The 24,063-nt window shown below is 37.0% G+C and overlaps 1 protein-coding gene across 7 annotated transcripts in view; it reads left to right on the top strand.

The window, feature by feature from the left end:
• Window positions 1-24,063, top strand: part of STAT4 (signal transducer and activator of transcription 4) — a 136,455-nt gene that overhangs the window by 71,494 nt on the left and 40,898 nt on the right. For all 7 annotated transcript variants that reach the window (XM_025277672.3, XM_044936612.2, XM_025277680.3 and 4 more), the window contains 2 exons: window positions 21,250-21,348; window positions 23,840-23,932. In XM_025277672.3, the coding sequence (XP_025133457.1) occupies window positions 21,250-21,348; window positions 23,840-23,932 (192 nt within the window). The remainder of the gene's footprint in view (window positions 1-21,249; window positions 21,349-23,839; window positions 23,933-24,063) is intronic.

Genomic DNA, 24,063 nt, shown 5'->3' with positions numbered 1-24,063 from the left:
CTCATCAGAAATGTGCAAATGTAAATTACATATATTTGAAAGACTGGGGTGATGAAAAACATGCATGGGAAAAACTACAGATTCCCAATGTCTGAGAAAATTCCTTCAAGTTAAAATAGAGCTTAATTGACCTTAAAGACATATTACTATATCATGAGACTAATAAGGTCAAATAGTGACAAGCAATTTTAAAAAATCAAATTATGCTTCAGCTTGGCATAGAAGCAACCCTATAAGCAAGAGAAACAGGGCTTTCTATTTTTGCTCTTAGGAACTCTGACAAGAGATTTAAATTTCAGCACATCCCTAAAGACTTTTCTTTCCAGTTTACCATAGTGCCTGGAAATCATGCCTTTGACTTTGGTAATGAAGACTTCAAGTTTACAATTGCATATAAAAATCTCTCCAAGCTTCTAGATAAAATACATTAGAGGAGAAAAGGACAAAAACATACAACATTAAAACCTAAAATGACTGGACAGTTAAATACAAAAATATGAGTGAAATCTTTACAGTATCAGACACATAAATAAAACTAAATTAGGAAAATCAACCCCACATTCATCTATCAAAACATTGCCTAAAGATACATGCTTGAGTCTTATGAAAAAATCCTTGTAACAAGAGACTGGCAAGCTCAAAAGGATGTATTAAAAAAAACACATACTTCTGAAAATGATCTACTTCACAACATGAAGTTTTTCAGGAAACCATGTGTATAAAATAAGAACAGAAATATAAAAGAGATAAATAGGTTTAAATAAAAATTTCAAACAGATAATATGAAAAGAGGGAGATATAGGAAGGGTTTCTAAGGAGGGAAAAAGAGAAACAGTAGAACGAAAAACACATTGGACGTAAGAAAGGACAGAATTGATAGTATGGAGAATAAATAAGTAATGTGGGATGTGAGCTTCCCACGTGGTTTTTCTGGAACTCTCTTGCTTTTTTGATGATCCAGTGAATGTTGGCAATTTGATCTCTGGTTCCTCTGCCTTTTCTAAAACCAGCTTGAACAACTGGAAGTTCATGGTTCACGTATTGCTGAAGCCTGGCTTGGAGAATTTTGAGCATTACTTTACTAGCGTGTGAGATGAGTGCAATTGTGTGGTAGTTCGAGCATTCTTTGGCATTGCCTTTCTTTGGGATTGGAATGAAAACTGACCTTTTCCAGTCCTGTGGCCACTGCTGAGTTTTCCAAATTTGCTGGCATATTGAGTGCAGCACTTTCACAGCATCATCTTTCAGGATTTGAAATAGCTCAACTGGAATTCCATCACCTCCACTAGCTTTGTTCGTAGTGATGCTTTCTAAGGCCCACTTGACTTCACATTCCAGGATGTCTGGCTCTAGGTGAGTGATCACACCATCGTTATTATCTGAGTCATTAAGATCTTTTTTGTACAGTTCTGTGTATTCTTGCCACCTCTTCTTAATATCTTCTGCTTCTGTTAGGTCCATACCATTTCTGTCCTTTATTGAGCCCATCTTTGCATGAAATGTTCCCTTAGTATCTCTAATTTTCTTGAAGAGATCTCTAGTCTTTCCCATTCTATTGTTTACCTCTTTTTTTTTTTTTTTTGCATTGATCACTGAGGAAGGCTTTCTTATCTCTCCTTGCTATTATTTGGAACTCTGCATTCAAGTGGGTATATCTTTCCTTTTCTCCTTTGCTTTTTGCTTCTCTTCTTTTCTCAGCTATTTGTAAGGCCTCCTCAGACAGCCATTTTGCTTTTTTACATTTCTTTTTCTTGGGGATGGTCTTCCTCCTTGTCTCCAGTACAATGTCATGAACCTTCGTCCATTGTTCATCAGGCACTCTGTCTATCAGATCTAGTCCCTTAAATCTATTTCTCACTTCCACTGTATAATCATAAGGGATTTGATTTAGGTCATATCTGAATAGTCTAGTGGTTTTCCCCAGTTTTTCAATTTAAGTCTGAATTTGGAAATAAGGAGTTCATGATCTGAGCCACAGTAAGCTCCTGGTCTTGTTTTTGCTGACTGTATAGAGCTTCTCCATCTTTGGCTGCAAAGAGTATAATCAGTCTAATTTCAGTGTTGACCATTTGGTGATGTCCACGTGTAGAGTCTCTTGTGTTGTTGGAAGAGGGTGTTTGCTATGACCAATGCGTTCTCTTGACAAAACTCTATTAGCCTTTGCCCTGCTTCATTCTGTACTCCAAGGCCAAATTTGCCTTTTACTCCGGGTGTTTCTTGACTTCCTGCTTTTGCATTCCAGTCCCCTATAATGAAAAGGACATCTTTTTTGGGTGTTAGTTCTAAAAAGTCTTGTACGTCTTCATAAAACCGTTCAACTTCAGCTTCTTCAGTGTTACTAGTTGGCGCATAGACTTGGATTACCGTGATATTGAATGGTTTTCCTTGGAAACAAACAGAGATCATTCTGTCATTTTTGAGATTGCTTCCAAGTACTGCATTTCAGACTCTTTTGTTGGCTATGATGGCTACTCCATTTCTTCTGAGGGACTCCTGCCCACAGTAGTAGATATAATGGTCATCTGAGTTAAATTCACCCATTCCAGTCCATTTTAGTTCACTGTTTCCTAGAATGTCAACGTTCACTCTTGCCATCTCCTGTTTGACCACTTCCAATTTGCCTTGATTCATGGACCTAACATTCCAGTTTCCTATGCAATATTGCTCTTTACAGCATCAGACCTTGCTTCCATCAACGGTCACATCCACAACTGGGTGTTGTTTTTGCTTTGGCTCCATCCCTTCATTCTTTCTGGGGCTATTTCTCCACTGATCTCTGGTAGCATATTGGGCACCTACCGACCTGGGTAGTTCCTCTTTCAGTATCCTATCTTTTAGCCTTTTCATGCTGTTCATTGGGGTTCTCAAGGCAAGAATACTGAAGTGGCTTGCCATTCCCTTCTCCAGTGGACCACATTCTGTCATACCTCTCCACCATGACCCATCCATCTTGGGTGACCCTACACGGCATGGCTTAGTTTCATTGAGTTAGACAAGGCTGTGGTCCATGTGATCAAATTGGCTAGTTTTCTGTGATTGTGGTTTCAGTCTGTCTGCCCTCTGATGCCCTTTCTCGGTGCCTACCATCTTACTGGGGTTTCTCTTACCTTGGATGTGGAGTATCTCTTCACGGCTCCTCCAGCACCCCCAGAATAGTTTCTTGGGATGATAAAGAAATCATTTAGATATGAAAAGTATGCTAAATTCCTTATTTTGACATGGGAATTTCAAAATAATGAAAATTAACTTCTACTTCAGATACCTAAAATGAAGTTTCAATGGTAGTATCATACAGTCAAGGCATCTTGTGACTGGTGCAAGTGAAAATGGCGGAATTATAGATGGTGCAAACTGGGAGTTGTACATAGTGTACAGCCTCTTCTATCAATGCATCAGTGCATAGAGGAGTATGGGGTGGGTGTGAGGTAATCCACCTGGAGACTGTGGTGAAAACTAGGTTGTGAACTACTGGGCACAAAAAAAACTTTTGATAAATTCAATGATAATTGCTATAAGCATATAAAACAGTATTTATACCTTCCCACATAGTGGAGAAGGGGACAGAAAAGAAGTATGGGCTATCTGTAACAAAAGACAGGCAAAGGAAATAGAAAAGTAGGTGACAGAATACAACTGAACACATAAATATGGCAGTAAATGCAAGTGGATTGAACTCTTCTTAAAAGTAAGAAAATTCTCATTTAGAAACAGAAGTTTCAGATTTCAAAACAGAAAATTCAGTGACATGCTATTTACCAACAACCCCTAAAATGAGGTATATGTGTGTGCTCAGTCACCAAGTCATGTCCAACTCTTTGCCACCCCATGAACTGTAGCCTGCCATGCTCCTCTGTCCATAGGATTTTCCAGGCAAGAATACTGGAGTGGGTTACCATTCCTTCCTTCAGGGGCTCTTACTAACCCAGAGATCAACCCTGGGTCTCCTGCATCTCCTGCATTAGTAGATACTTTACCACTGAATCACCTGGGAAAGCCCAAAATGAGGTATAAGGAGAATTAAAAGGTTGGGTAAAAATAATGCAGACAAAAATAGAGTATGGTCACTATATATTGTTATAATAAAAATAATAAAATAGAAATGAGCTGACACTTACTTAGTACTCCGAATGTATAACATTTAATCCTCTTGGTGGTTCTGAGGTGGTTAGACAATGTCAAATTCCAGTTCAAAAGCAATAATCAGGACAAATATTTTATCAGAGACAATTTCAAATGGAAATGTAACATTCACAGATCAATATGCACCAAATAGTATTGAATCAAAATATAAAGTAAAAATTATAAATACAAGAAATGAGAGACATTAAAGTGGAACACTTAAATAAACTTCTCTTAGTTTCTGACATATCAAGTAGAAAAACCATAAATGAACAAGATCTAAATACTGTAATTTAACAACATTGGTTTAATCAATATATCACAGCATTTTAATGGTGACAAATTATAAATAATCTACATGTCAACAGTGGAGAGTTTATTCAATAGATTAGAGCTAAAATAGCCATTCATCAGCTATTAAAAATAATATTGTAGATGTTTTAATGACATTGTAATTTAATTATCAATTAAATGGAAAAGCAGATATATAATAATATATAAAGTATGTCTAAATTTTGTTTTCTTAAATGTCTGCACATGGAAAATATAAACTAAATGGCACATTAAATGTTAATATCAGTTATCTCCAGATCTTGTGATTATGGGTGTCTTTTATTAGTATTAATATTTTTGCACTTAAAAATTCCTCTTCAAAGGATATTTTTGCTTCTGCAATCTGAGCAAAACATAATTGACCTTTGTTTAATGATTGACTCTGGTATTCTGAACATCCCACTTGATTCTCACAACTTAAGAGGGCAGGGTACAGATTTTAAAGGGGAGAAAAATCAAAGTTCAAAAATGTAAAGTGGTTTTTTTTAATGTCACAGTTAATGGCAGGGCTGGGTAAAACCCTGATTCTGACCTCAAATGCTGAGGACTTTCCAGTGTCTTCTGCGTAAACCATGTCTCCACAATGGCCTGGCTTCAGCACCTCAGGTGATTCACGCCCTCAGGTAGTAAACTGTATAAACCTGTACAGCTTACTAGGAGTTTTCATCCAAGATGATGGGAAAAAGAGGCAACTACATTGATTATTAGCACTGCATGAGCAAGGAGTGTAGGAATGAGACAAATACATTTTGATGGATGCTGATGGTACAAGTAGTCCCGGAAGCCAGAGCCAGTCAGTTTAAAAGGCCTTGAAGGACAAGTTCCACCGGGTTAGTATCTTTACTAATGTGGCCTTGAAAGAAAGTGACCCTTTAAATATAAACATGTTATTGTGACTTGCATTTTAAGCCTCAAGACCACTTTGAAGTGTCACTCTGGGTATCTGTAAACCAACATTAGGATTCCCAGTTTTAGAACCAGCTCTGAGACCTATCCTCATGGTCACAGTTGAGTAATAAGTCACTTGGGCATCACTTTCCATTATTCATGAGCTATTAGCAACCCTTCAGTTTCCATTTCTCTCAGTAGCTGAACAGTATTAGTGCCTCCAGTACAATTCAAATAGATTCCGGATTTTTGTTCAATGGAAAATGTTTAATGGTCACTTTGAGGGTTGCTTCATAAGTGTCAGCAGTCTTCAGAGAATGGTTTTCTTTCTTCCGATTGGAATGGTTTTCCACTTCTAGATGTAAGAGGTCTAATTTTCTAATTTTTGCACAATATGTAAATTAATTTAAAAGTCTTTTACTAAATGGACATTTTTGATATCATGGAAATAACTTTCTAATTTTTCCCTAATTGCTTAAATAACATGTCTTTGTGAAAATTCAGACAATAATGAAAAATCTAAGAAGAAACTAAAAATTCCCTAAAATTCCACCAAAATAAAATTACTACCACTATCATTTTTGTCACTATCTTTTCATGTTTTTACTGCACATTCACATATAGTCTACCATAAATTAGATATAATATATGCTGCTTTTTTATTACAGATGTCTCTTTTTCCTCACCCCCATCCACATCATCACCCCCCAAAGACATCAGTGTTAACATCAATGGGCGCTCTTCCATACCTATATCTCATTTCTAAGTAAACTAAGAACATATGTAATTTATCCCCATGAACATTATATGTTCTCTGAAATTTTGTAAATGAGAACACAGGATCTTGTCATGAAAAAAAAAATGAAGTTGTGTTAATCACTTCTCTACCTTCTAAACTTTACATCACAGAAATCTCTAGATCTTATGGTCGCAAATGGTACATGGAGTGGATGTGCTGTACTTTATCGAGCCATTCCCATGAGTGGAGCAGGCACTTTACCTCCAGCTTTTCTCTACCATAGTGTAACAAACAACCCAGTGCGTGTGTCCCTATGGGCTAATGCCCTTATTTTTATGGGATAGATTCCTAGAAATGGACCTTCTAGTCCAAGGTATAGTTGAATTTTAATAGGCATTGTCAAGATTGCTTTCTAAGTAGGTTGTAAAGTTCACATTTCCATCAGCAAAGTCTATGAAGACCCTCTTTCCCATGTCTCAATTAATAGTAGGTATTTTCATTTCTTTTCATCTTGTGTACCTGATTGTTAGGAAATAATATCTCTTTTTACTTTGTTTGCTTTTCTCTGACTACATGTGAAGCTGGTCGTCCTTTTTCATATTTATTTGTTACTTAGATGTGCTCTTTTGTCAATTTTCCATTCACTTTCTTCTATTGGGCTCTCCCTTATCAATTTCAAATGATTATATATTAAAAACACTAAGAATATTTTTCATGTTAAATAACAGTTACTAATAATTACCTCAATCTACCATATGTCTTTTGGCTTTATGACATCTTTTTCTGTACAAGAAAAAATCTTTAAATGTAGTGAAAAAGTCATCTTTTTGTATAGTTTCAGGGGGTCTAGCCTTGGTTAAAACTCTCCCAATTCTTAAATTATACATGTTTTCCTGACTTATTCTACTTTAAAAAAAATTATCTTTAATCTACATAGAATTCTTTATATAAAGATCCAACTTGTCTTCTGGATTAATAGACAATTATAGCAGCAAGACTTTTTAAATAATCATTTTCCCCACTGAATTGAAATGTTTTTTGTATGTTCATTTTTATGTAATAATTCTCTACCACTCTCTTGTTATGCTCTGCTAGTCTAGATATATGTCAAAATTAATTATTATAAAGTACGTTATATAGTGTATTTATACCTTATAAATATACTACATTTCGTAGTATATTTCAGCATCCTGTATGGCCAGTCCTTCTCCCCCCAGCTTGGTGACAATTACTTGGTGGTTAATCAGTTGAAAACACACACTCTGGAGTCAGATTGAAATTTGGCTTCAAGCTACTTCGTCTCTCTCTCTCATCGTGCCTATCTGTAAAATCAGGATGATAGTATTGATCACAAACAGTTGTGAAGATTAAGTGAAATAAAACATAGAACACTTAGAAAATTCCCTGATATATTTTAAGCACTGAAAACTTAAGTAGCTTTTGTAATTTTCTTAACCGTTGTGCAACATTTCTTTCATATGAATTGTATTACCTCTTTCTTTCAATCCAAACTCTCCAAAATCAACTCTTGGAAGTCTAACTGCAATTACATTAAAAATGTGTATTCATTTTGGGATGATTAACATTTTTAGGATAAAGTCCCACATCCTAAAATTCTGTTATGTTTATTTTATGTTGTTTTTAATTTTTGCCTTTTCAGGTCTTTACAGTCTTCAGTATGACCCTAGTTTAATTGATGTAAAATGTGTACCTTTCTTTTTACATTTATTCTTAAGTTTTAAAAATATTTTCTTACTATTTTGGATGCAACATTATTTCCATTTTCAGTTTGAGATGATTATTACCAGTGTATAAAAAAGTGTCATCTTGTTTATCATTCTAGAATTTTTTATTAGTCTCTCATTTTTTCTAGATAAAGACATATCAACAAGAGAGATGTGTGTATACCTTCTTTATCAGTATTAACATTTAGTATTTCATTTTCTTGTCTTTATATTCTCATCTAAATATTCTTTGATTATAAGGATGATGTATTCTTGCTATCATGAGAGCAAAGGTGAGAGGGTGACTAAAGGATTCTACTAGACGTAAGCAAAGGACATCAATTCTTTTACTATAAGTAAAGGATGTGTCTTACCATACAGAGAGCAGGAGACTCTCAGAGCATCATCCCTAATATTCAAGTCTCCCCAAGGCAGCCTCTACCAGTGATAGTGGTCAACCAGGATGAAGATCCCACCAGGGCTTTTTGAAGCAAAGTCACCATCTCCAGGAGTATTTCATACCTTGCTAATCTCTTCCAACTAATCTAAAAACTCTAGTATTATATATTCCTGGCTAATAGGGTTAGGGAGAAGGCAATGGCACCCCACTCCAGTACTCTTGCCTGGAAAATCCCATGGGTGGAGGAGCCTGGTAGGCTGCAGTCCATGGGGTCGCAAAGAGTCGGACACGACTGAGCAACTTGACTTTCACTTTTCACTTTCATGAACTGGAGAAGGAAATGGCAGCCCACTCCAGCGTTCTTGCCTGGACAATCCCAGGGATGGGGGAGCCTGATAGGCTACCGTCTATGGGGTTGCACAGAGTCGTACACGACTGAAGCGACTTAGCAGCAGCAGCAGCAATAGGGTTAGGTGACTAATAAAAACTCCAGAAGAATTTAAAGACAATCTCTTTACCAACACTGAGATCAAATACTATGCTTTTTCTATTTTTTCTCAGTTAAGAGGAAATTACTGTAATTTACTCATCTTCTCATTTGATCATTCAGCAAGCATTTACAAGGTTCCTGTAAGGTGACTGCTACTACAAGATTTGTCTTGAAGAAAGCTGATTCTTGCTTTTGGAAGATGCCAGTATAGATTGGAAATAAGACATAGGAACAAATAATGGAAATGTTACAAGTTTATAATACAAATTGGTATTGAGAAGCATGCAGGATCTGGAATTTTACCCTTTTCTTTAACAAATGAGCTTATTGTTTCCTGTGCCAGTTAAAGACTTGAGACTTCCGGATAATAAAGATATTATTATTCACGGCAAAAGTAGTAATCAGAGCTTCAGGCTCATTTGCTTTAGTTTCCTTTGTCCTCTGGGTCCTACAACGGTGACACAGGTACTACAGGGCGCCCACCATGATCGTCAGCACACTCAATGGGTTGTGTCACAGGAGAGGAACATTGAACTTGAGGAATTCACTGCTTTTGCAGCTATGGGAGGCCAGCCTGCTCTAGACGGAGACATTACCACATCACTTAAGGCTGTCTCAGAGAAGGCACTGACATCCCACTCCAGTACTCTTGCCTGGAAAATCCCATGGACAGAGGAGCCTGGTAGGCTGTAGTCCATGGGGTTGCAAAGAGTCGAACACGACTGAGCAACTTCACTTTCACTTTTCACTTTCATGCATTGGAGAAGGAAATGGCAACCCACTCCAGTGTTCTTGCCTGGAGAATCCCAGGGATGGAGGAGCCTGGTGGGCTGCCATCTATGGGGTCGCGCAGAGTCAGACACAACTGAAGTGACTTAGCAGTAGCAGCAGTAAGGCTGCCTGCTGCAAATACAAACCCCCAAAATGAGACGAGTGATGAGTGGTCAGGGATTTGTATTCTTGGCACACCAGCAAGATCACACAGGAGCACTCAGGGTCTGTGGCAGATTGTCTGTATGAATAGCAAGTACAATAACCAGAGGATATTAAGACTGAAGTCATTTCAGGAAATGTGATTCAATAATTTTACAATCAAACACATAGTAATTTTCTCTTGGTTGGTTTAACCACTGCAACTATCTTGAGGTTCCATAAAGAATGGTTAATCCTTGAACGGATTTATCATGGGCAATATTATAAAGATAATTTCCAGGAAGAGTAAAATTGAATGCAGCTGTGACTGAAGAGGTCCAGTTAAATAAGAAATGCATTTTGAAAAAGACAATAGTGATTTGGAAAGGTGATGGTTTATAGAATGAGATACACCTATTTTTTGAAGCACTCCTTCACCTTAACTTTAGTGTTCAGTGCCGTTCACAAATGATGTGACCTCTGGGCTTCCTAAAAGGTATCTTGCAGACTATTGTCAGCTTTTATAATGCACCCTACATATAATAGATATTCAGTAAACGGCAAGTTCTAGTATTGTTATGTTCAAACATATAAATGATAAGTAGAGTTTGTTAGCATCTATCTTGTTTTCTTCCTGTCACTTTGAATTAAGCAATTAATTTATCTCTTAATTACAAGACTGAGTTCCCCAAGAGCATTGAAATTTAGTCACTATAATGATCTAACTAGACTCTGACTCTTCTTTTTTCTCTTTTCACCTGAATGACACATTTTCAAAACCAACATTCATCTTTTACAAAAACTTCTGCATAAATCAAGCCAAGAGAAAGATCTGGTATGGAGCATATATGAGTGATTTATCACTACTTGTTTTGTTTTAATCATAAAAGTAACACACGCTTAAGTATCTTTAGAATTCCAACAATACCAAAGAATCGAGATAAAATGAAAGTATCCAGCTCCCCCACCCCCCGCCCCACCCATCTCATTTCCCCAAGGATGATCATTAATGAGAGCTTGTCATGTTCCTCCTTCTCAGGTCTTTCTATTTGTTTAGAAAATATAGTATTGATTAATTTCTTCCAAATATTTTATGAATTATGCTCAGGTGGGAGCACTGTATTATTATTTCTTATTGCTAGCTTGTATGCATTGGTTTTTTTAAATTTAAAGTAGCTATGTATTTTTGCACATGTGCAAGTTAATCCTAAAGAAAAGCTGGGAAAGTCCCTGCTGTTTAATGTTTTGAAAGTCCCCAGTACATAGTCTATCTTTTTCTGGAGTTTCTTTTACATTCATGTAAATATATTTCCCAGAAAACAAATTGGTCTTTATTGGCTTTTTAGTCAGTTTTCTTCCTTTTTGTGAAACTAATAGGAAGATTTTTATGTTGTTTTCATTGATTTACCGTTTATGATCTTTAAACTCTTCTAACACCCCCATGAGACAACATAAAAAAACCCTCTTCTCTTTTTAGAGCACTTTATAAGTTACATGCTTACAAGTTTCCCAGGTGGAACTAGTGGTAAAGAACCTGCTTGCCAATGCAGGAGACAAGAAAAGTGGGTTTGATCCATGGGTTGGGAAGATCCCCTGGAGGAGGTACATGGCAACCTACTCCAGTATTCTTGCTTGGAGAATCCCATGGACAGAGGAACCTGGAAGGCTATAGTCCGTGGGGTCACAAGGAGTCTGAAGCAACTGAACGTGCACAAGTTACAAAGCTCTTTCTCAGTTGTCTGGCATGCCCCTCGCAATGACTCTCTGATACCAGTATTGTTATCTCAGCTGACTAAGGAGCAAATGGTAAAGTGTCTGTCTGCAATGCGGGAGACCCAGGTTCCATCCCTGGGTCAGGAAGGTCCCCTGGAGGAGGAAATGGCAACCCACTCCAGTACTCTTGCCTGGAAAATTCCATGGATGGAGGAGACTGGTAGGCTACAGTCCATGGGGTCGCAAAGAGTTGGACACAACTGAGTGACTTCACTTTCACTTTCAAGGAGCAATTAGAGTAATGAAGGTTAAGAAGTGCCTTGCCTAAGGTCACACAGCTAGTGACAACCACAAACTCAGGTTCCCCTGACTTTATATAGAATTCTCCCACCGCTTCATGGAGCAGTTGTCTAGGATAAGCTAAGCCTTCACAGACACAGAACATGGCACCAGAAATAGACTCAGAATTTAAGTTTGATACCTTTAAGAAGTATTTTCTTTAGTTTAAAAAATAAACCAACACAAAAATAAAAAGTAAACCAAGACAAACTATTTACATCTACAGCTAATTTTAAGTTCATTTAAGATGAGAAGGCAATGGCACCCCACTCCAGTACTCTTGCCTGGAAAATCCATGGACGGAGGAGCCTGATAGGCTGCAGTCCATGGGGTTGCTGAGGGTCGGACACGACTGAGCAACTTCACTTTCACTTTTCACTTTCATGCATTGGAGAAGGAAATGGCAACCCACTCCAGTGTTATTGCCTGGAGAATCCCAGGGACGGGGGAGCCTGGTGGGTTGCCGTCTATGGGGTCGCACAGAGTCGGACACGACTGAAGTGACTTAGCAGCAGCAAGATGTATGTATTATTATTAGCATAAATAGAAATGGGGCATTAATAATTTGTATGCATGGAGAATCTATACCTCATTTCTTTTTTATTAAGAAAATCTTTGTGATGATGAGAAAATTTCAGTTCAATTCAGTTGCTGAGTTGTGTCCGACTCTTTGCAATCCCCTGGACTGCAGCATGCCAGGCTTCCCTGTCCATCCCAGAGCTTGCTCAAACTCATGTCCCTTGAGTCAGTGATACCATCCAGCCATCTCATCCTCTGTTGTCCCCTTCTCCTGCCTTCAATCTTTCCCAGCATCAGGTTCTTTTCCATTGAGTCAGTTCTTCGCATCAGGTGGCCAAAACATTGGAGTTTCAGCTTCAGCATCAGTCCTTCCAGTGAATATTCAGGACTGATTTCCTTTAGGATTGACTGGTTTGATCTCCTTGCAATCCAAGGGACTCTCAAGAGAATTTAAAGCCAGCTAAACAACAGAGGCAGGCAACTATAGTCATTTGAATTTTCTCTTTCTTGGTCAAAGGAAAAGCATAAGGATATGTGAAAACTGTGACTTCTGAATGATGTTTTTTTAAAATAGACTTTTTAATTTTTTTAGAACTGTCTTAAGTTTACAGAAAAATCGAGTGGAAAGTACAGAGTTCCCATATACTACCTTAGCCTCTCTCCCTGCCCCCACCAGAGAGTTTCCCTTGTTGTTAACATCTTGCATTATTAGTGTAGTGTATTGGATGTAACTGATGAACCAATAATACATTATTATTAGATAAAGTTCATAGCTTGCATTACCCTTTGTTCTTTGTGTTACACAGTCCTTTGAATTCTAACATATGCCTCATACCATCTGTCCACCATTACTGTATCATACAGACGAGTTTCACTGCCCTGAAAATCTCCTGTGCTCCCCCTCTATTCATCCTTCTACCCAACCCTGCAAACCTCTGGCAGCCACTGATCTTTTTACTGTCTCCACAGTTTTGACTTACAGTATTCATGTGGTAATATGTTTTCATTTTCCTCCATGTCTTTGTGTAGCTTGACAGCTCATTTCTTTTTATCACTGAATAATATTTCATCATAGAAATGTGGTGGTGGTTTAGTCGCTAAGTCGTTTCTGACTCTTGCAACCCCATGGACTGTAGCCTGTCAGGCTCCTGTTTTTAGCACAGAATTTTTCTAGGCAAGAATACTGGAGTGGGTTGCCATTTCCTTCTCCAGGAGATCTTCCCAACCCATGGATCGAACTTGAGTCTTCTGCATTGCAGGCAGTTTCTTTAACATCTGAGCCACCAGGGAAGCCTTCATGGAAGTACGAACCACAGTTTATCCACTCACCCATTCAAGGACATCTTAGTTGCTTCCAAGTTTTGATAATTATGAATAATGTTTCTGTAAACACTTGCTTATTTTTATGTGAACATAAGCTTTTTTTTTTATAGAGAGAAAAAATTGTATTTTATTAATATACCTTTTTGGATATCAGATTCTAGTGCTGTCATCTTTTTTTTTTTAATTTAATTTTATTTTTATTTATTTTTTTAATTTTATTTTTATTTATTTTATTTTATTTTATTTTTAAACTTTACTTAATTGTATTAGTTTTGCCAAATATCAAAATGAATCTGCCACAGGTATACATGTGTTCCCCATCCTGAACCCTCCTCCCTCCTCCCTCCCCATTCCATCCCTCTGGGTCGTCCCAGTGCACTAGCCCCAAGCATCCAGTATCGTGCATCGAACCTGGACTGGCAACTAGTTTCATACATGATATTTTACATGTTTCAATGCCATTCTCCCAAATCTTCCCACCCTCTCCCTCTCCCACAGAGTCCATTATACAGAGTGAACTAAGCCAGAAAGAAAAACACCAATACAGTATACTAACGCATATATATGGAATTTAGAAAGATGGTAACAATAACCCTGTGTACGAGACAGCAAAAGAGACACTGATGTATAGAACATAAGCTTTTAATGCATTTGGGTAAATTCTTAGGAGCATGATTGCTGGGTTGTATGCTAAAGGTGTTTTTAGCTCTGTAAGAAACTGCCAAAGCGTCTTCCACATTTGATAGTTCTGTTGCACCGTATCCTCACCAGCATTTGGTGTGGTCAGTGTCAACCTAACAGTTGTGGAGTGGTACTTCATTATTGTTCTAATTATCATGAAAGAGAATTGCTTTTTAAATCTATTAGACTGGCCAGTCTAAATCAGCCTTAAGACAACTGGATTAGCTCTTCTTCTATTTAGTTTTTTTTTTTTTCCACCTTAGACATATCCTTATAATTCTAGTGAGGAAATCTTAGGAAAAGCCTTTAAGAAAAATGCTCAGAACAAAGGGAAGGAAATAGTAAGAAGCTGAAGCTGAGAGTGTGTTGTCATGGCCAGTGTGTTTGATGCTGGTAAGGAGCAAGGATAAACATGATTTAACAGCAGTATTCAGGATGATAAAAGGGGATAGTGTGAGCTGGCAGCCAGAAGTGTGCAGTAGATTGCAGATTGCCAATAAAAACATGAATGAAAACATTTTACCCAGTAGTTGGAAATAACTGCTTCATATCTCAGAGATACCATAAAAGAAGAAATATCAACATTTGACTGTAGTGTGGTTTCAGGTAGTTTAAAAAAATAAGAAATCGAAAATTTCTCAAATTGAGGTTAGGAGGAGAGCTGGTAGAGCAGAGATAGGGGCTGCCCTGCCCATAGCCCCTTGGACCTTATGGCTTTAGTTCAATCGAGTGGACTTCAAAGTGCCGGCATCTGTGGGTTTTTGCTTTAGGGCTAGTAATGACAAGAGCTGATATAAAAATACTCCAGTTCCCAAAGCCCTGGCATAGATAAATCTGTGCTGTGCTAAGTCACTTCAGTCATGATCGACTCTTTGACACCCTATGGACCATAGCCCATCAGACTCCTTTGTGCATGGGATTCTCTAGAAAAGAACACTGGAGTGGATTGCCATTTCCTTCTCCAAGGGAATCTCTCTGACCCAGGGATTGAACCCACGTCTTTTACATTTGTCTCCTGCATTGGCAAGCAGGTTCTTTACCACTGGCACCACCTGGGAAGCCCAAATAACTCTAAGGCACATGTTCTATCCTATCCTGGGGGCTCCCAGCCCATCTGAGCCAATGGCTGGGTGGCACATGCTTTACTGGATGCCTTCTCTTCTTCATCTCACTGACCCACTCCCATAACTGTGTTTTTGGGGATGAATTTTCAGTTATACTTCTTGCACTGGCATCTTTGTCTCAGGGTCAGCTTCTAGAGAAACCCAGGCTCAGACAGTTGTTGGTTACACATTTATTCAGAATCCTCCAGCCCCTTTAGTTACTGTGCCTCCTTCTTTCAAGGCTGTCCTGAAACTTCCCCCTTTATTTGCCCTGGAATCCATTACACTCAGCCTGCAGGCACCAGGTCACTGCAGCCAGAGAGCACATCTGATAAATCCTTCACAGTGCAGAGGGAATTACGTAAACGCAGTGTTAACTCTCCCTTATGTCTTTGCATTTTAAAGGGGATCCTTGGGAAGACTGAAAGTCTAGCGATGAAATCTCAGATTTCATGCCACCCGAATGAAGGAGATTGTTTTGAGCAGCCTTATCACTTCCTTAACCTCTGACTCTGGTACTCTTTGGACTATCTGGGGAAAAAGAGCTGAGAAACTAGCGACAAGTCAAATTTAGAAATTAAATGGAAGGTACTAGAAGAAAAATTTGCAGGAAAGCCAAGGAATTTAGCCAAAAGCAGCAAGAATAATAAAATAGCACATTTGTTGATTCTAATGGAGGAGGAAACGGTAACCCACTACAGTATTTTTGCTGGGAAAAACCCATGGACAGAAGAGCCTGGCAGGCTACAGCCCAAAGAGTCACAGAGTTGGACACGACTGAGCGACTGAGCACGTTGATTCTAAGACATTTTTTCCTGCATTTTAACGTCTCTGAAATCAAAATGCATCTTATGATCAATAGCATCTCTAGTTACTACTGTCAGGTAGCAGTCACAATGTTATGGCCATTTCCTGTGAAGTAAAATTAAGTCATAGCTCTTCATGTCACTTTGGTTGAGCTATGTGCACTGTTGATACAAGACATTGAATTTAATTGCTGTTTAAGTGTCATTAATATAATACTGTGATTTAGTATTGAAACAAATAGTTTTCATGTATGCAGAATGTTGTTCAGTTGCTCAGTGGTGTCCGACTCTTTGTGACCCCGTGGACTGCAGCATGCCAGGCTTCTCTGTCCTTCACCATCTCCTGGAGTTTGCTCACATGCAGGATGGGACAGGAACAAATCAGCAATGCATAAATTTGATATTTGTTAAGCAAGTTAATTGTCACTAGGTGGATGGTCCTAAATTCCATGTTTTCTTAGAAAGCAACAATAAAGTACTTTACAAGATATAAGAAAGGGAGGAAGATGCCCACTATTAGAAGTTGTATTATATTTTATTTTTGAGACTCATGCAAAAGGATTGCCTATCATAGACAAAGCAACAGTGGCAAGAGAAATCACCAAATGCCTCACAATAGATGAATAAAATATCAGCACAATAGCAGGCTGGAGGAAATGAATCATGCACAGGACTATCATTAAGATGTACAATATACATTTATCAGAAACTTCCTGCTGCCTTTGAACAGAATGCCCTAATTTACAGCATGATACCACTGAGGAAAAATTAAAATACGTGTTTAATTATTATCATTTACACTGCTTTTCATAATCCAAACTCACACTCTTGATCCTTTTAAGGATCCATTTGGGGATCCCTCCTACACTGTTGGTGGGAATGTAAATTGGTGCAATCATTAGGGAGAACAGTATGGACAGTGTAGAGTTTCCTTCAAAAACTAAAAATAGAGTTGCCATATGATCCAGCAATCCCACTTCTAGGCCTATATTATATTTTTGTTTCAAGGCAAAAAGCATTCTTAAAGATAAAGATCAGTTCATAGTAATGAAAGATTTGACTAGTAATATATAACAAGTATGAATGTGTATGAAAGAACCACAAGAAGAAAAATTCACAAACTAGATTTTAACATGCCTTTTTCAATATTTGATAAAATTAATGAGGGAGAGAAAAATCAGCAAGGATACAGAAATTTGAACAAAACAATTTAAGTTAGGTTAATGAACATGTATGAGACATTTGCACCCAACAACTGCAGAATTCACATTCTTTACAAGCTCACATGAAACATTTACAGAAAATCCATATGCTGGGCCACAAAACAATTCTCAGTGAATTTTGTGACCGAAGTCATTAAACAATCTATTCTGATCAGACTTTTAAAAATCTATAACAATTAGTTAAAAGGATAATAGAAAATCCCTATGTTTGGAAATTAACCAGTGCTTTTGTAAACAAGTCATAATGTGAAGGTGAAATTCTGATGGAAATTAGATAAAGGAAAAGGGGAAAATGTTATCAATAGTCATATAAGATTTGATTCGTATTTGCAGAAAAATCCAAAAGAATTTACAGATAAATGTTTACACTTGGTAAGAGATATTATAAGTACATTATTAGAATTATTGGAATTTAGCAAAGTTGCTGGATTCAGTCAATACATAAAAGTCAAATATATTTCTACATACTAGTGAAAACACTTAAGAAAGAAAGATACTATCCATTGATCAAAAATACCAACTACATAGAAATAAACTAAAAAAAAGGTGTAAGATCTCTGTGGAAAGATATAATAATAGGCATTAAAGAAGACCTAAATAAATAGATTAGAACACAATTATAAAGATACCAAGTATCTAAAGATTTAGTGCCATTCAGATTCTCAACAGGGTTGTGTGCATGTGTGTTTGTAGCTTGATGAGGTGATTCTAAAATTTATGTGAAAATGCAGAGAAAGCCTATTATACTTGACATCAAAAAACTTGTTATATAACTGTAGTTGTATAACTGTAATTGTATTAAGATGGTCTGTTGATAAAGCAGATAGAACCATAGGGTGGAATGGAGTCAGAAGCCACTCCATCCATATATGGGCACTTGCTAGGACAGTTCACCCAGCAGTGGTGGTGAAAAACTAAAATGTTCAATAAATATTGTTGGAACTAATATTCGTATAGAAAAAAGCAAAAGGGACCACTCCTATTAATAAGCCCCAAGTGAATTACAATTAGGGAAAAACTCTAAAGGCTTACAATATATATATATATAGGGAAAAGTCTCCATGGCTGTAGATTAGGGAAAGATTAAGTCATAAAAAACTAACTATAAACAGAAGAATTAATAAATTTGACTTCACTAAAATTAAAAACTTCTCTTTATTGACACTAAGAGATAGTGAAAAGACAGCGGGAGATAGAAAGTATTTGCAATACCTACACACAAGAGAAACAGACACACACTAGAAAAGGGGTAATTTCCCTTCCTCCCTCCAACTTGGTGGCTCAGACGCTAGAGAATCACCTGCAATGTGGGAGACCTGGGTTTGATCCCTGGAGGAGGGCATGGTAACCCATTTCAGTATTCTTGCCTTGGAGAATCCCCATGGACAGAGGAGCCTGGTGAGTTACAGTCCATGGGGGTTGTGAACAATTGGACATGACTGAGCAACTAAGCATACAGCACACACACATCAGAGAAACACACACACACACACACACACACACACACACACACACGAAAAAGGGTAATTTCCCTTCCTTCCTTCCTTCCACCAACATACACTTAGGGGTGGGTTTTCTGTTTTTTTGTTTCTGTTTTTGTTGTTGCTTTCTGGTAGGAGGAGTGTCCATGGTCCATGTACACAGTAACTACTGAAAGGTGAACATAACTACATCTTTTAGTACACACACACACACACACACACAGCTGAATCACTTTGCTGTACACCTGAAACTAACACAGCATTGTAAATCAACAATACTTCAATAAAAAATAAAAATTTTAAATTTACCTGATCATTTTAAAAAGTGCTAGTTTTGTTTTGAATCTATAGCGATCAATTTTCCATAAGATGTTTTCATCTCATATATTTAAGTGAGATAATGGTTTAGGAAAATACAAAAGGAAAGTGAAAAGATAGCCTGGGTAAAAAATGTGATTCTTTGCTCTTAACAAAGCAGAAAAAAATGAATAATGTAACCTCACAGGGGGGAAACTGAAATGTGAAAGGGAAGATAAAAGAAGTTCAAGTAGGAAAGAAAAAAGAAGAAATGTAGACAAAGAAGCTGAGAAATGTTGAAAGATAGTATCTGAATGATCAACAATGAAGAACTTCTAAAACACTGAGAAAAACAAATAGTGATGGTTCTTAGGATATTAGAGGAACTCCTGATCTTGGATAGAAAAATCTTTCAACTTAACATAAATAACAGAGACTCCAAACTAGTCCTGGGAGAAACCCTTTATTGTTTTCAGTGGAATATTTTAAAAATAAGGGCAAAATGAGAAAACAAAGCTTTTCTTGGAGAGTTCAATAGAAGATATATGGGGAAAAATAAATTGATGGGAAAATTTTAACAGAAATAAATTCAAACTAAGGAGAATCAGAAATTATTAGCATGCAGAAATCAGAATTTTTGGTATGGGAACACATGTATACCTGTGGCGGATTCATTTTTATATTTGGCAAAACTAATACAGTTATGTAAAGTTTAAAAATAAAATAAAATTAAAAAAAAATAAAAAATAAACAGGATAATTTTAACTTCTTTACCTTAAGAGTTTTTGTCAATTCATTTTTGTTTTTTTCTTTTGGAGTTTTCTGATTTTAAAGGGGGAAAATGTTTTGAAAGCAATAGAATATGAAACCAGATACTTGGTGCTTACCCTAACTTTACCAATAGAAATGCTAATTAGAAAGCATCATCTAATAAAATTGTAGCAATGGTCAAGGCCATAAAAATGTTTACAAACAATAACCTTATTTCTTTCCCAGAAATACCCTTTGATTTACTAGTCTGTATAATCTACTTTTGATTATTAATTTTCCACTTTGTGGTTTGCTATTTTATCTTTTCTACTGTTGATCTTTTGGCCATTTTGTGGGTAATTAGCACCTCCTTCAGAGAGGAGGGAGAAGGAAACTAAATAAAAAAAAATGCATTTGTTTACATTTATTGTGCTTCCTGTTAATCCTGCCATGGAGAGGTCTAGTAACAAAGTTTAACCCTATAGAGTAAAATGATGCTGTTCAAATTAGTTCTGTAAACCAAGAAAACACAGACACCTATGGGAGGCTAGCAGGTAAAGGAAATGAGTGCCTGGGTCACTCAGTGATAGATATTATGGCAATTTGGGGTAGTACAAGCTCCCCTGAAGGAACTACAATATTTCAACTTACACAACATACCTTATGGCTGAATTAGGCCCACGGGCTGCCAGTTTACATTAGCATTGGTAATAAAACATGTATATGCTTAGATGTCATGGAAATGAAAGTGAAAATGAAGTCACTCAGTATGTCCGACTCTTTGAAACCCCATGGACTGTAGCTTACCAGGCTCCTCCATCCATGGAATTTTCCAGGCAAAAATACTGGAGTGGGTTGCCATTTCCTTCTCCAAGGGATCTTCCCGACCCAGGGACCGAACCCAGGTCTACCTGCGTTGTAGGCAGACACTTTACCATCTGAGCCACCTGGGGGGTTGCTCTAGCATACTGACATAATTATGAGCTAGTTGATACAAAGACCACCAAACAGGGACCAAAAACAATGCGTTAAACAAGTCAGGAAGAACAGAGTTAACAAATGAACAGCTGGGACCACCATGGTTCCTAATAATAATTTACAAAGAAGTAACTCTTGTAGAACTTATCCTAAGCCCAAAGTAAACCAATCCTTCTGAATGTGTGTTCAGAGCCTTTCCTACAAAGGTGCTCAAGAAGTATTTTTAATCATTAAGAATAACTTCTGGAGAGGGAACAATATGTTACATAGATGTCTACACTCACAATATAAGTTTCTTTGGCTTTATAATAGAATAGATAGCTGAAACAAATCCCAAACAATTTCACATATTTATTGGGAGGTTATTTTAATCTTCAAATAGTGATGTATATATTTAAGATTTTATGTTGTTTTTGTTCAATTTTTTTCAGGGAAAATTTCATGGAAACCCAATGCACGTAGCTGTGGTTATTTCAAATTGTTTAAGGGAAGAGAGGAGAATATTGGCTGCCGCCAACATGCCTGTTCAGGTAATACTTTCTCCAGTTGCGATCTTTTCACCCAGAACTCAAATTTTCTAAAACAGAAATTCTAATCTTCTTTCCAACCATCTTCTTCTGTCTACATTAATGGTGCTATTATCTGTTCAGCCAATTGGAATCAAGGTCTTGGGATCCTCTGAATAGTTGCTTTTCTCTGCCTTCTTACTGAGATAACTACCAAGTCTTTCCAGAGTTTGTTTCTGAAATCTTATCTATACGTTCTTTTCTGTTTCCACTGCTCACAGTGGTCTTATAAAATCAGCTGAAGAACAGAGTAACCACTTCCTGGCTAAATTCCTAAGTACCATTTAGGCTCTGTTTCTTTCAGCATGTTTATCCTCAGGGACAATCTTGCTGGAAACCCTTCAGTATTTCGCAGTTTCCTACACCACAGGTCCAAACTAGTCTATAAGCAGGAATTTTCTTACAGAAACTCCATAAATACTTCTTGTCTGTTTCAGTGTGCTCTGCCCTGCCATATTTTAGAGTACATTTTATCCCACTATGCTGAAAGAATTCAGAGTCCCCATCAAAGATAAGTAGAGGAGTTAACGAAGGCCTTGGGAATACTCCATTTAAAAAGGAAAGAGCATGTAGATAATCAACTTTCTAAATGTCTTGCTGAGTAATTTAGTGATTCACACTACTGTATTTATTTTTGAAGATCCAAAGTATCTTTTTTTCAACTATTAAAAATTCTCAAATTTGCTTGCTGTCAGTTAATGGTTGTTTCTAGAGAAGTATGAAGTTTTAACAACTTACTCTTATTTTTTAGATGTGAATAAGAATGATATCATCTTTAATTTTAAAATCTAAAGTTAGTAAGTTTCTAAAATAAACATAGTTTGATTCAGTGAAAATTTGGATGAAAATTAAGATTCTATTACTAATATATGATATTTTCATATATTCTCAGTTGTCCTTTTTTCGTGGCCCTCTTATCTCTAGTCATTATATATATATGTGTGAGTGTGTATTGTTTTTGTTGTTCTCTTCACATATCAGGTATCAGCCAAGTTAGAAACATTTATTTGAATAGATGCTTATCAAAATCATTTCTCAAACAATCTTCTAGTACTACATACTACCACAAAAGAAGCACTGGTTTGTAAACTTCAAAGCAATAGACAATATATGGAGATACACACACACACACACACACACAGAAATAATGGGAGCCAAAATGAGAAAGAGGCAATTTTACAAATCATCTGAAGAATGTGATATAGTTGAAAGAACATTTGATTGAAAGTTAAGGACCTGGGTTCCACTTGAGGTTCTGGGACTCATTTTCTATTTAATCATCACCCTTTCTAACCATACCTCCCTATCCAAGTATAAGGTGAAGGGTTTATGGACATTCTCTCAACTCTAGACATCTATGTAAATATTATAGCTAAAGAACAAACTCAGATAGGTTATTAGAGTGGCCAAGAAACATAGCTTGGAGTAGCTGGTTAGTCTTTCCATTAATACTTAACCAGGCTAAAATTTTTACATATTCTTTAGTAAACTCTCTTTGTTCCAAAATAAAAATAAATTTCATCCTGGCTGATTCAACATCCCTAATTCTGAATTCAAGTACAACTTAATGTAGTTTCATATCTTATAGAATTTCAAAAGTCACATGGGTCTGATGTAGAAAAACAGGAAAAAAATTTTAACCGTAAAATCATCTGTAATTTCACTGTTCAAAGATAACAAATGATAATATTTTGGTGTATGTGTTCTTCCAGTCACATGTGCTTGAGTTTACATGTCTATACATATATCTAGATATTTATAAGTAAACACATACATACACAAGCAACAAAGATCACAAACATATAGTGTCTTATAATTTGCTCTATTTCTTAATACTGTAACACTACTCGTATGTCCTTAAGGGCTCCCCAGGTGGCTCTAGTGGTAAAGAACCTACCTGCCACTGCAAGAGATGCAAAAGAAATGGATTTGATCCCTGGGTTGGGAAGATCCTCTGGAGGAGGAAATGGCAACCCACTCCAGTATTCTTGCCTGGGAAATCCCATGGACAAAGGAGCCTGGCGGGCTGCAGTCCATAAGGGTCGAAAAGAGTCAGACAAGACTGAAGCAACTGAGCACACATACACGTATGCCATTAAATATTTTTCTACAGCATGGTTTTTAATAGCTGTAGAATATTTCATATCATACTGATCCAGACCTCAGTTCAAAGTATATTACATATACTACATTCATCATAAGCCTGTTTCATCAATATGTTGAAGTTTCAGGGATTTCACTGGCAGTACATGGTTAAGTCTTTGCCTTCCAATGCAGGGGGGTACAGGTTGGGTCCCTGGTCGGGGAGCTAAGATCCCATATGCCTTGCAACCTATAAACCAAAACATTAAAAAAAAAAAGAAGCAATGTTGTAAAAAATTCAATAAAGACTTAAAAAATGGTCCATATCAAAAAAATTTTTTTAATATGTTGAAATTTCCAAACGTTTTTCCAGGGACCTCTGGAGAAATCCTTACAAAGTTCTTCAGTTTCAGAAAGACAGAGGAATGTGGAGCACAAAGTGGCTGCCATTAAAAATAGTGTGCAGGTGAGTGATCTCTTATAGATAGTAGAAAAGACGAGCAGTGGTCCCCGTTCCATGCACCTTTCTCTTCTGTGCCCAAAGTTACTGTGTACAGTAGTCATGGGGTACTTGGTTATAAGATAAATATCTCTCAC

This window comes from Bubalus bubalis, chromosome 2 (genome assembly GCF_019923935.1).
Source record: "Bubalus bubalis isolate 160015118507 breed Murrah chromosome 2, NDDB_SH_1, whole genome shotgun sequence".
NCBI classification, from domain to species: domain Eukaryota; kingdom Metazoa; phylum Chordata; class Mammalia; order Artiodactyla; family Bovidae; genus Bubalus; species Bubalus bubalis.
This window is presented reverse-complemented; position numbering and strand designations above follow the sequence as displayed.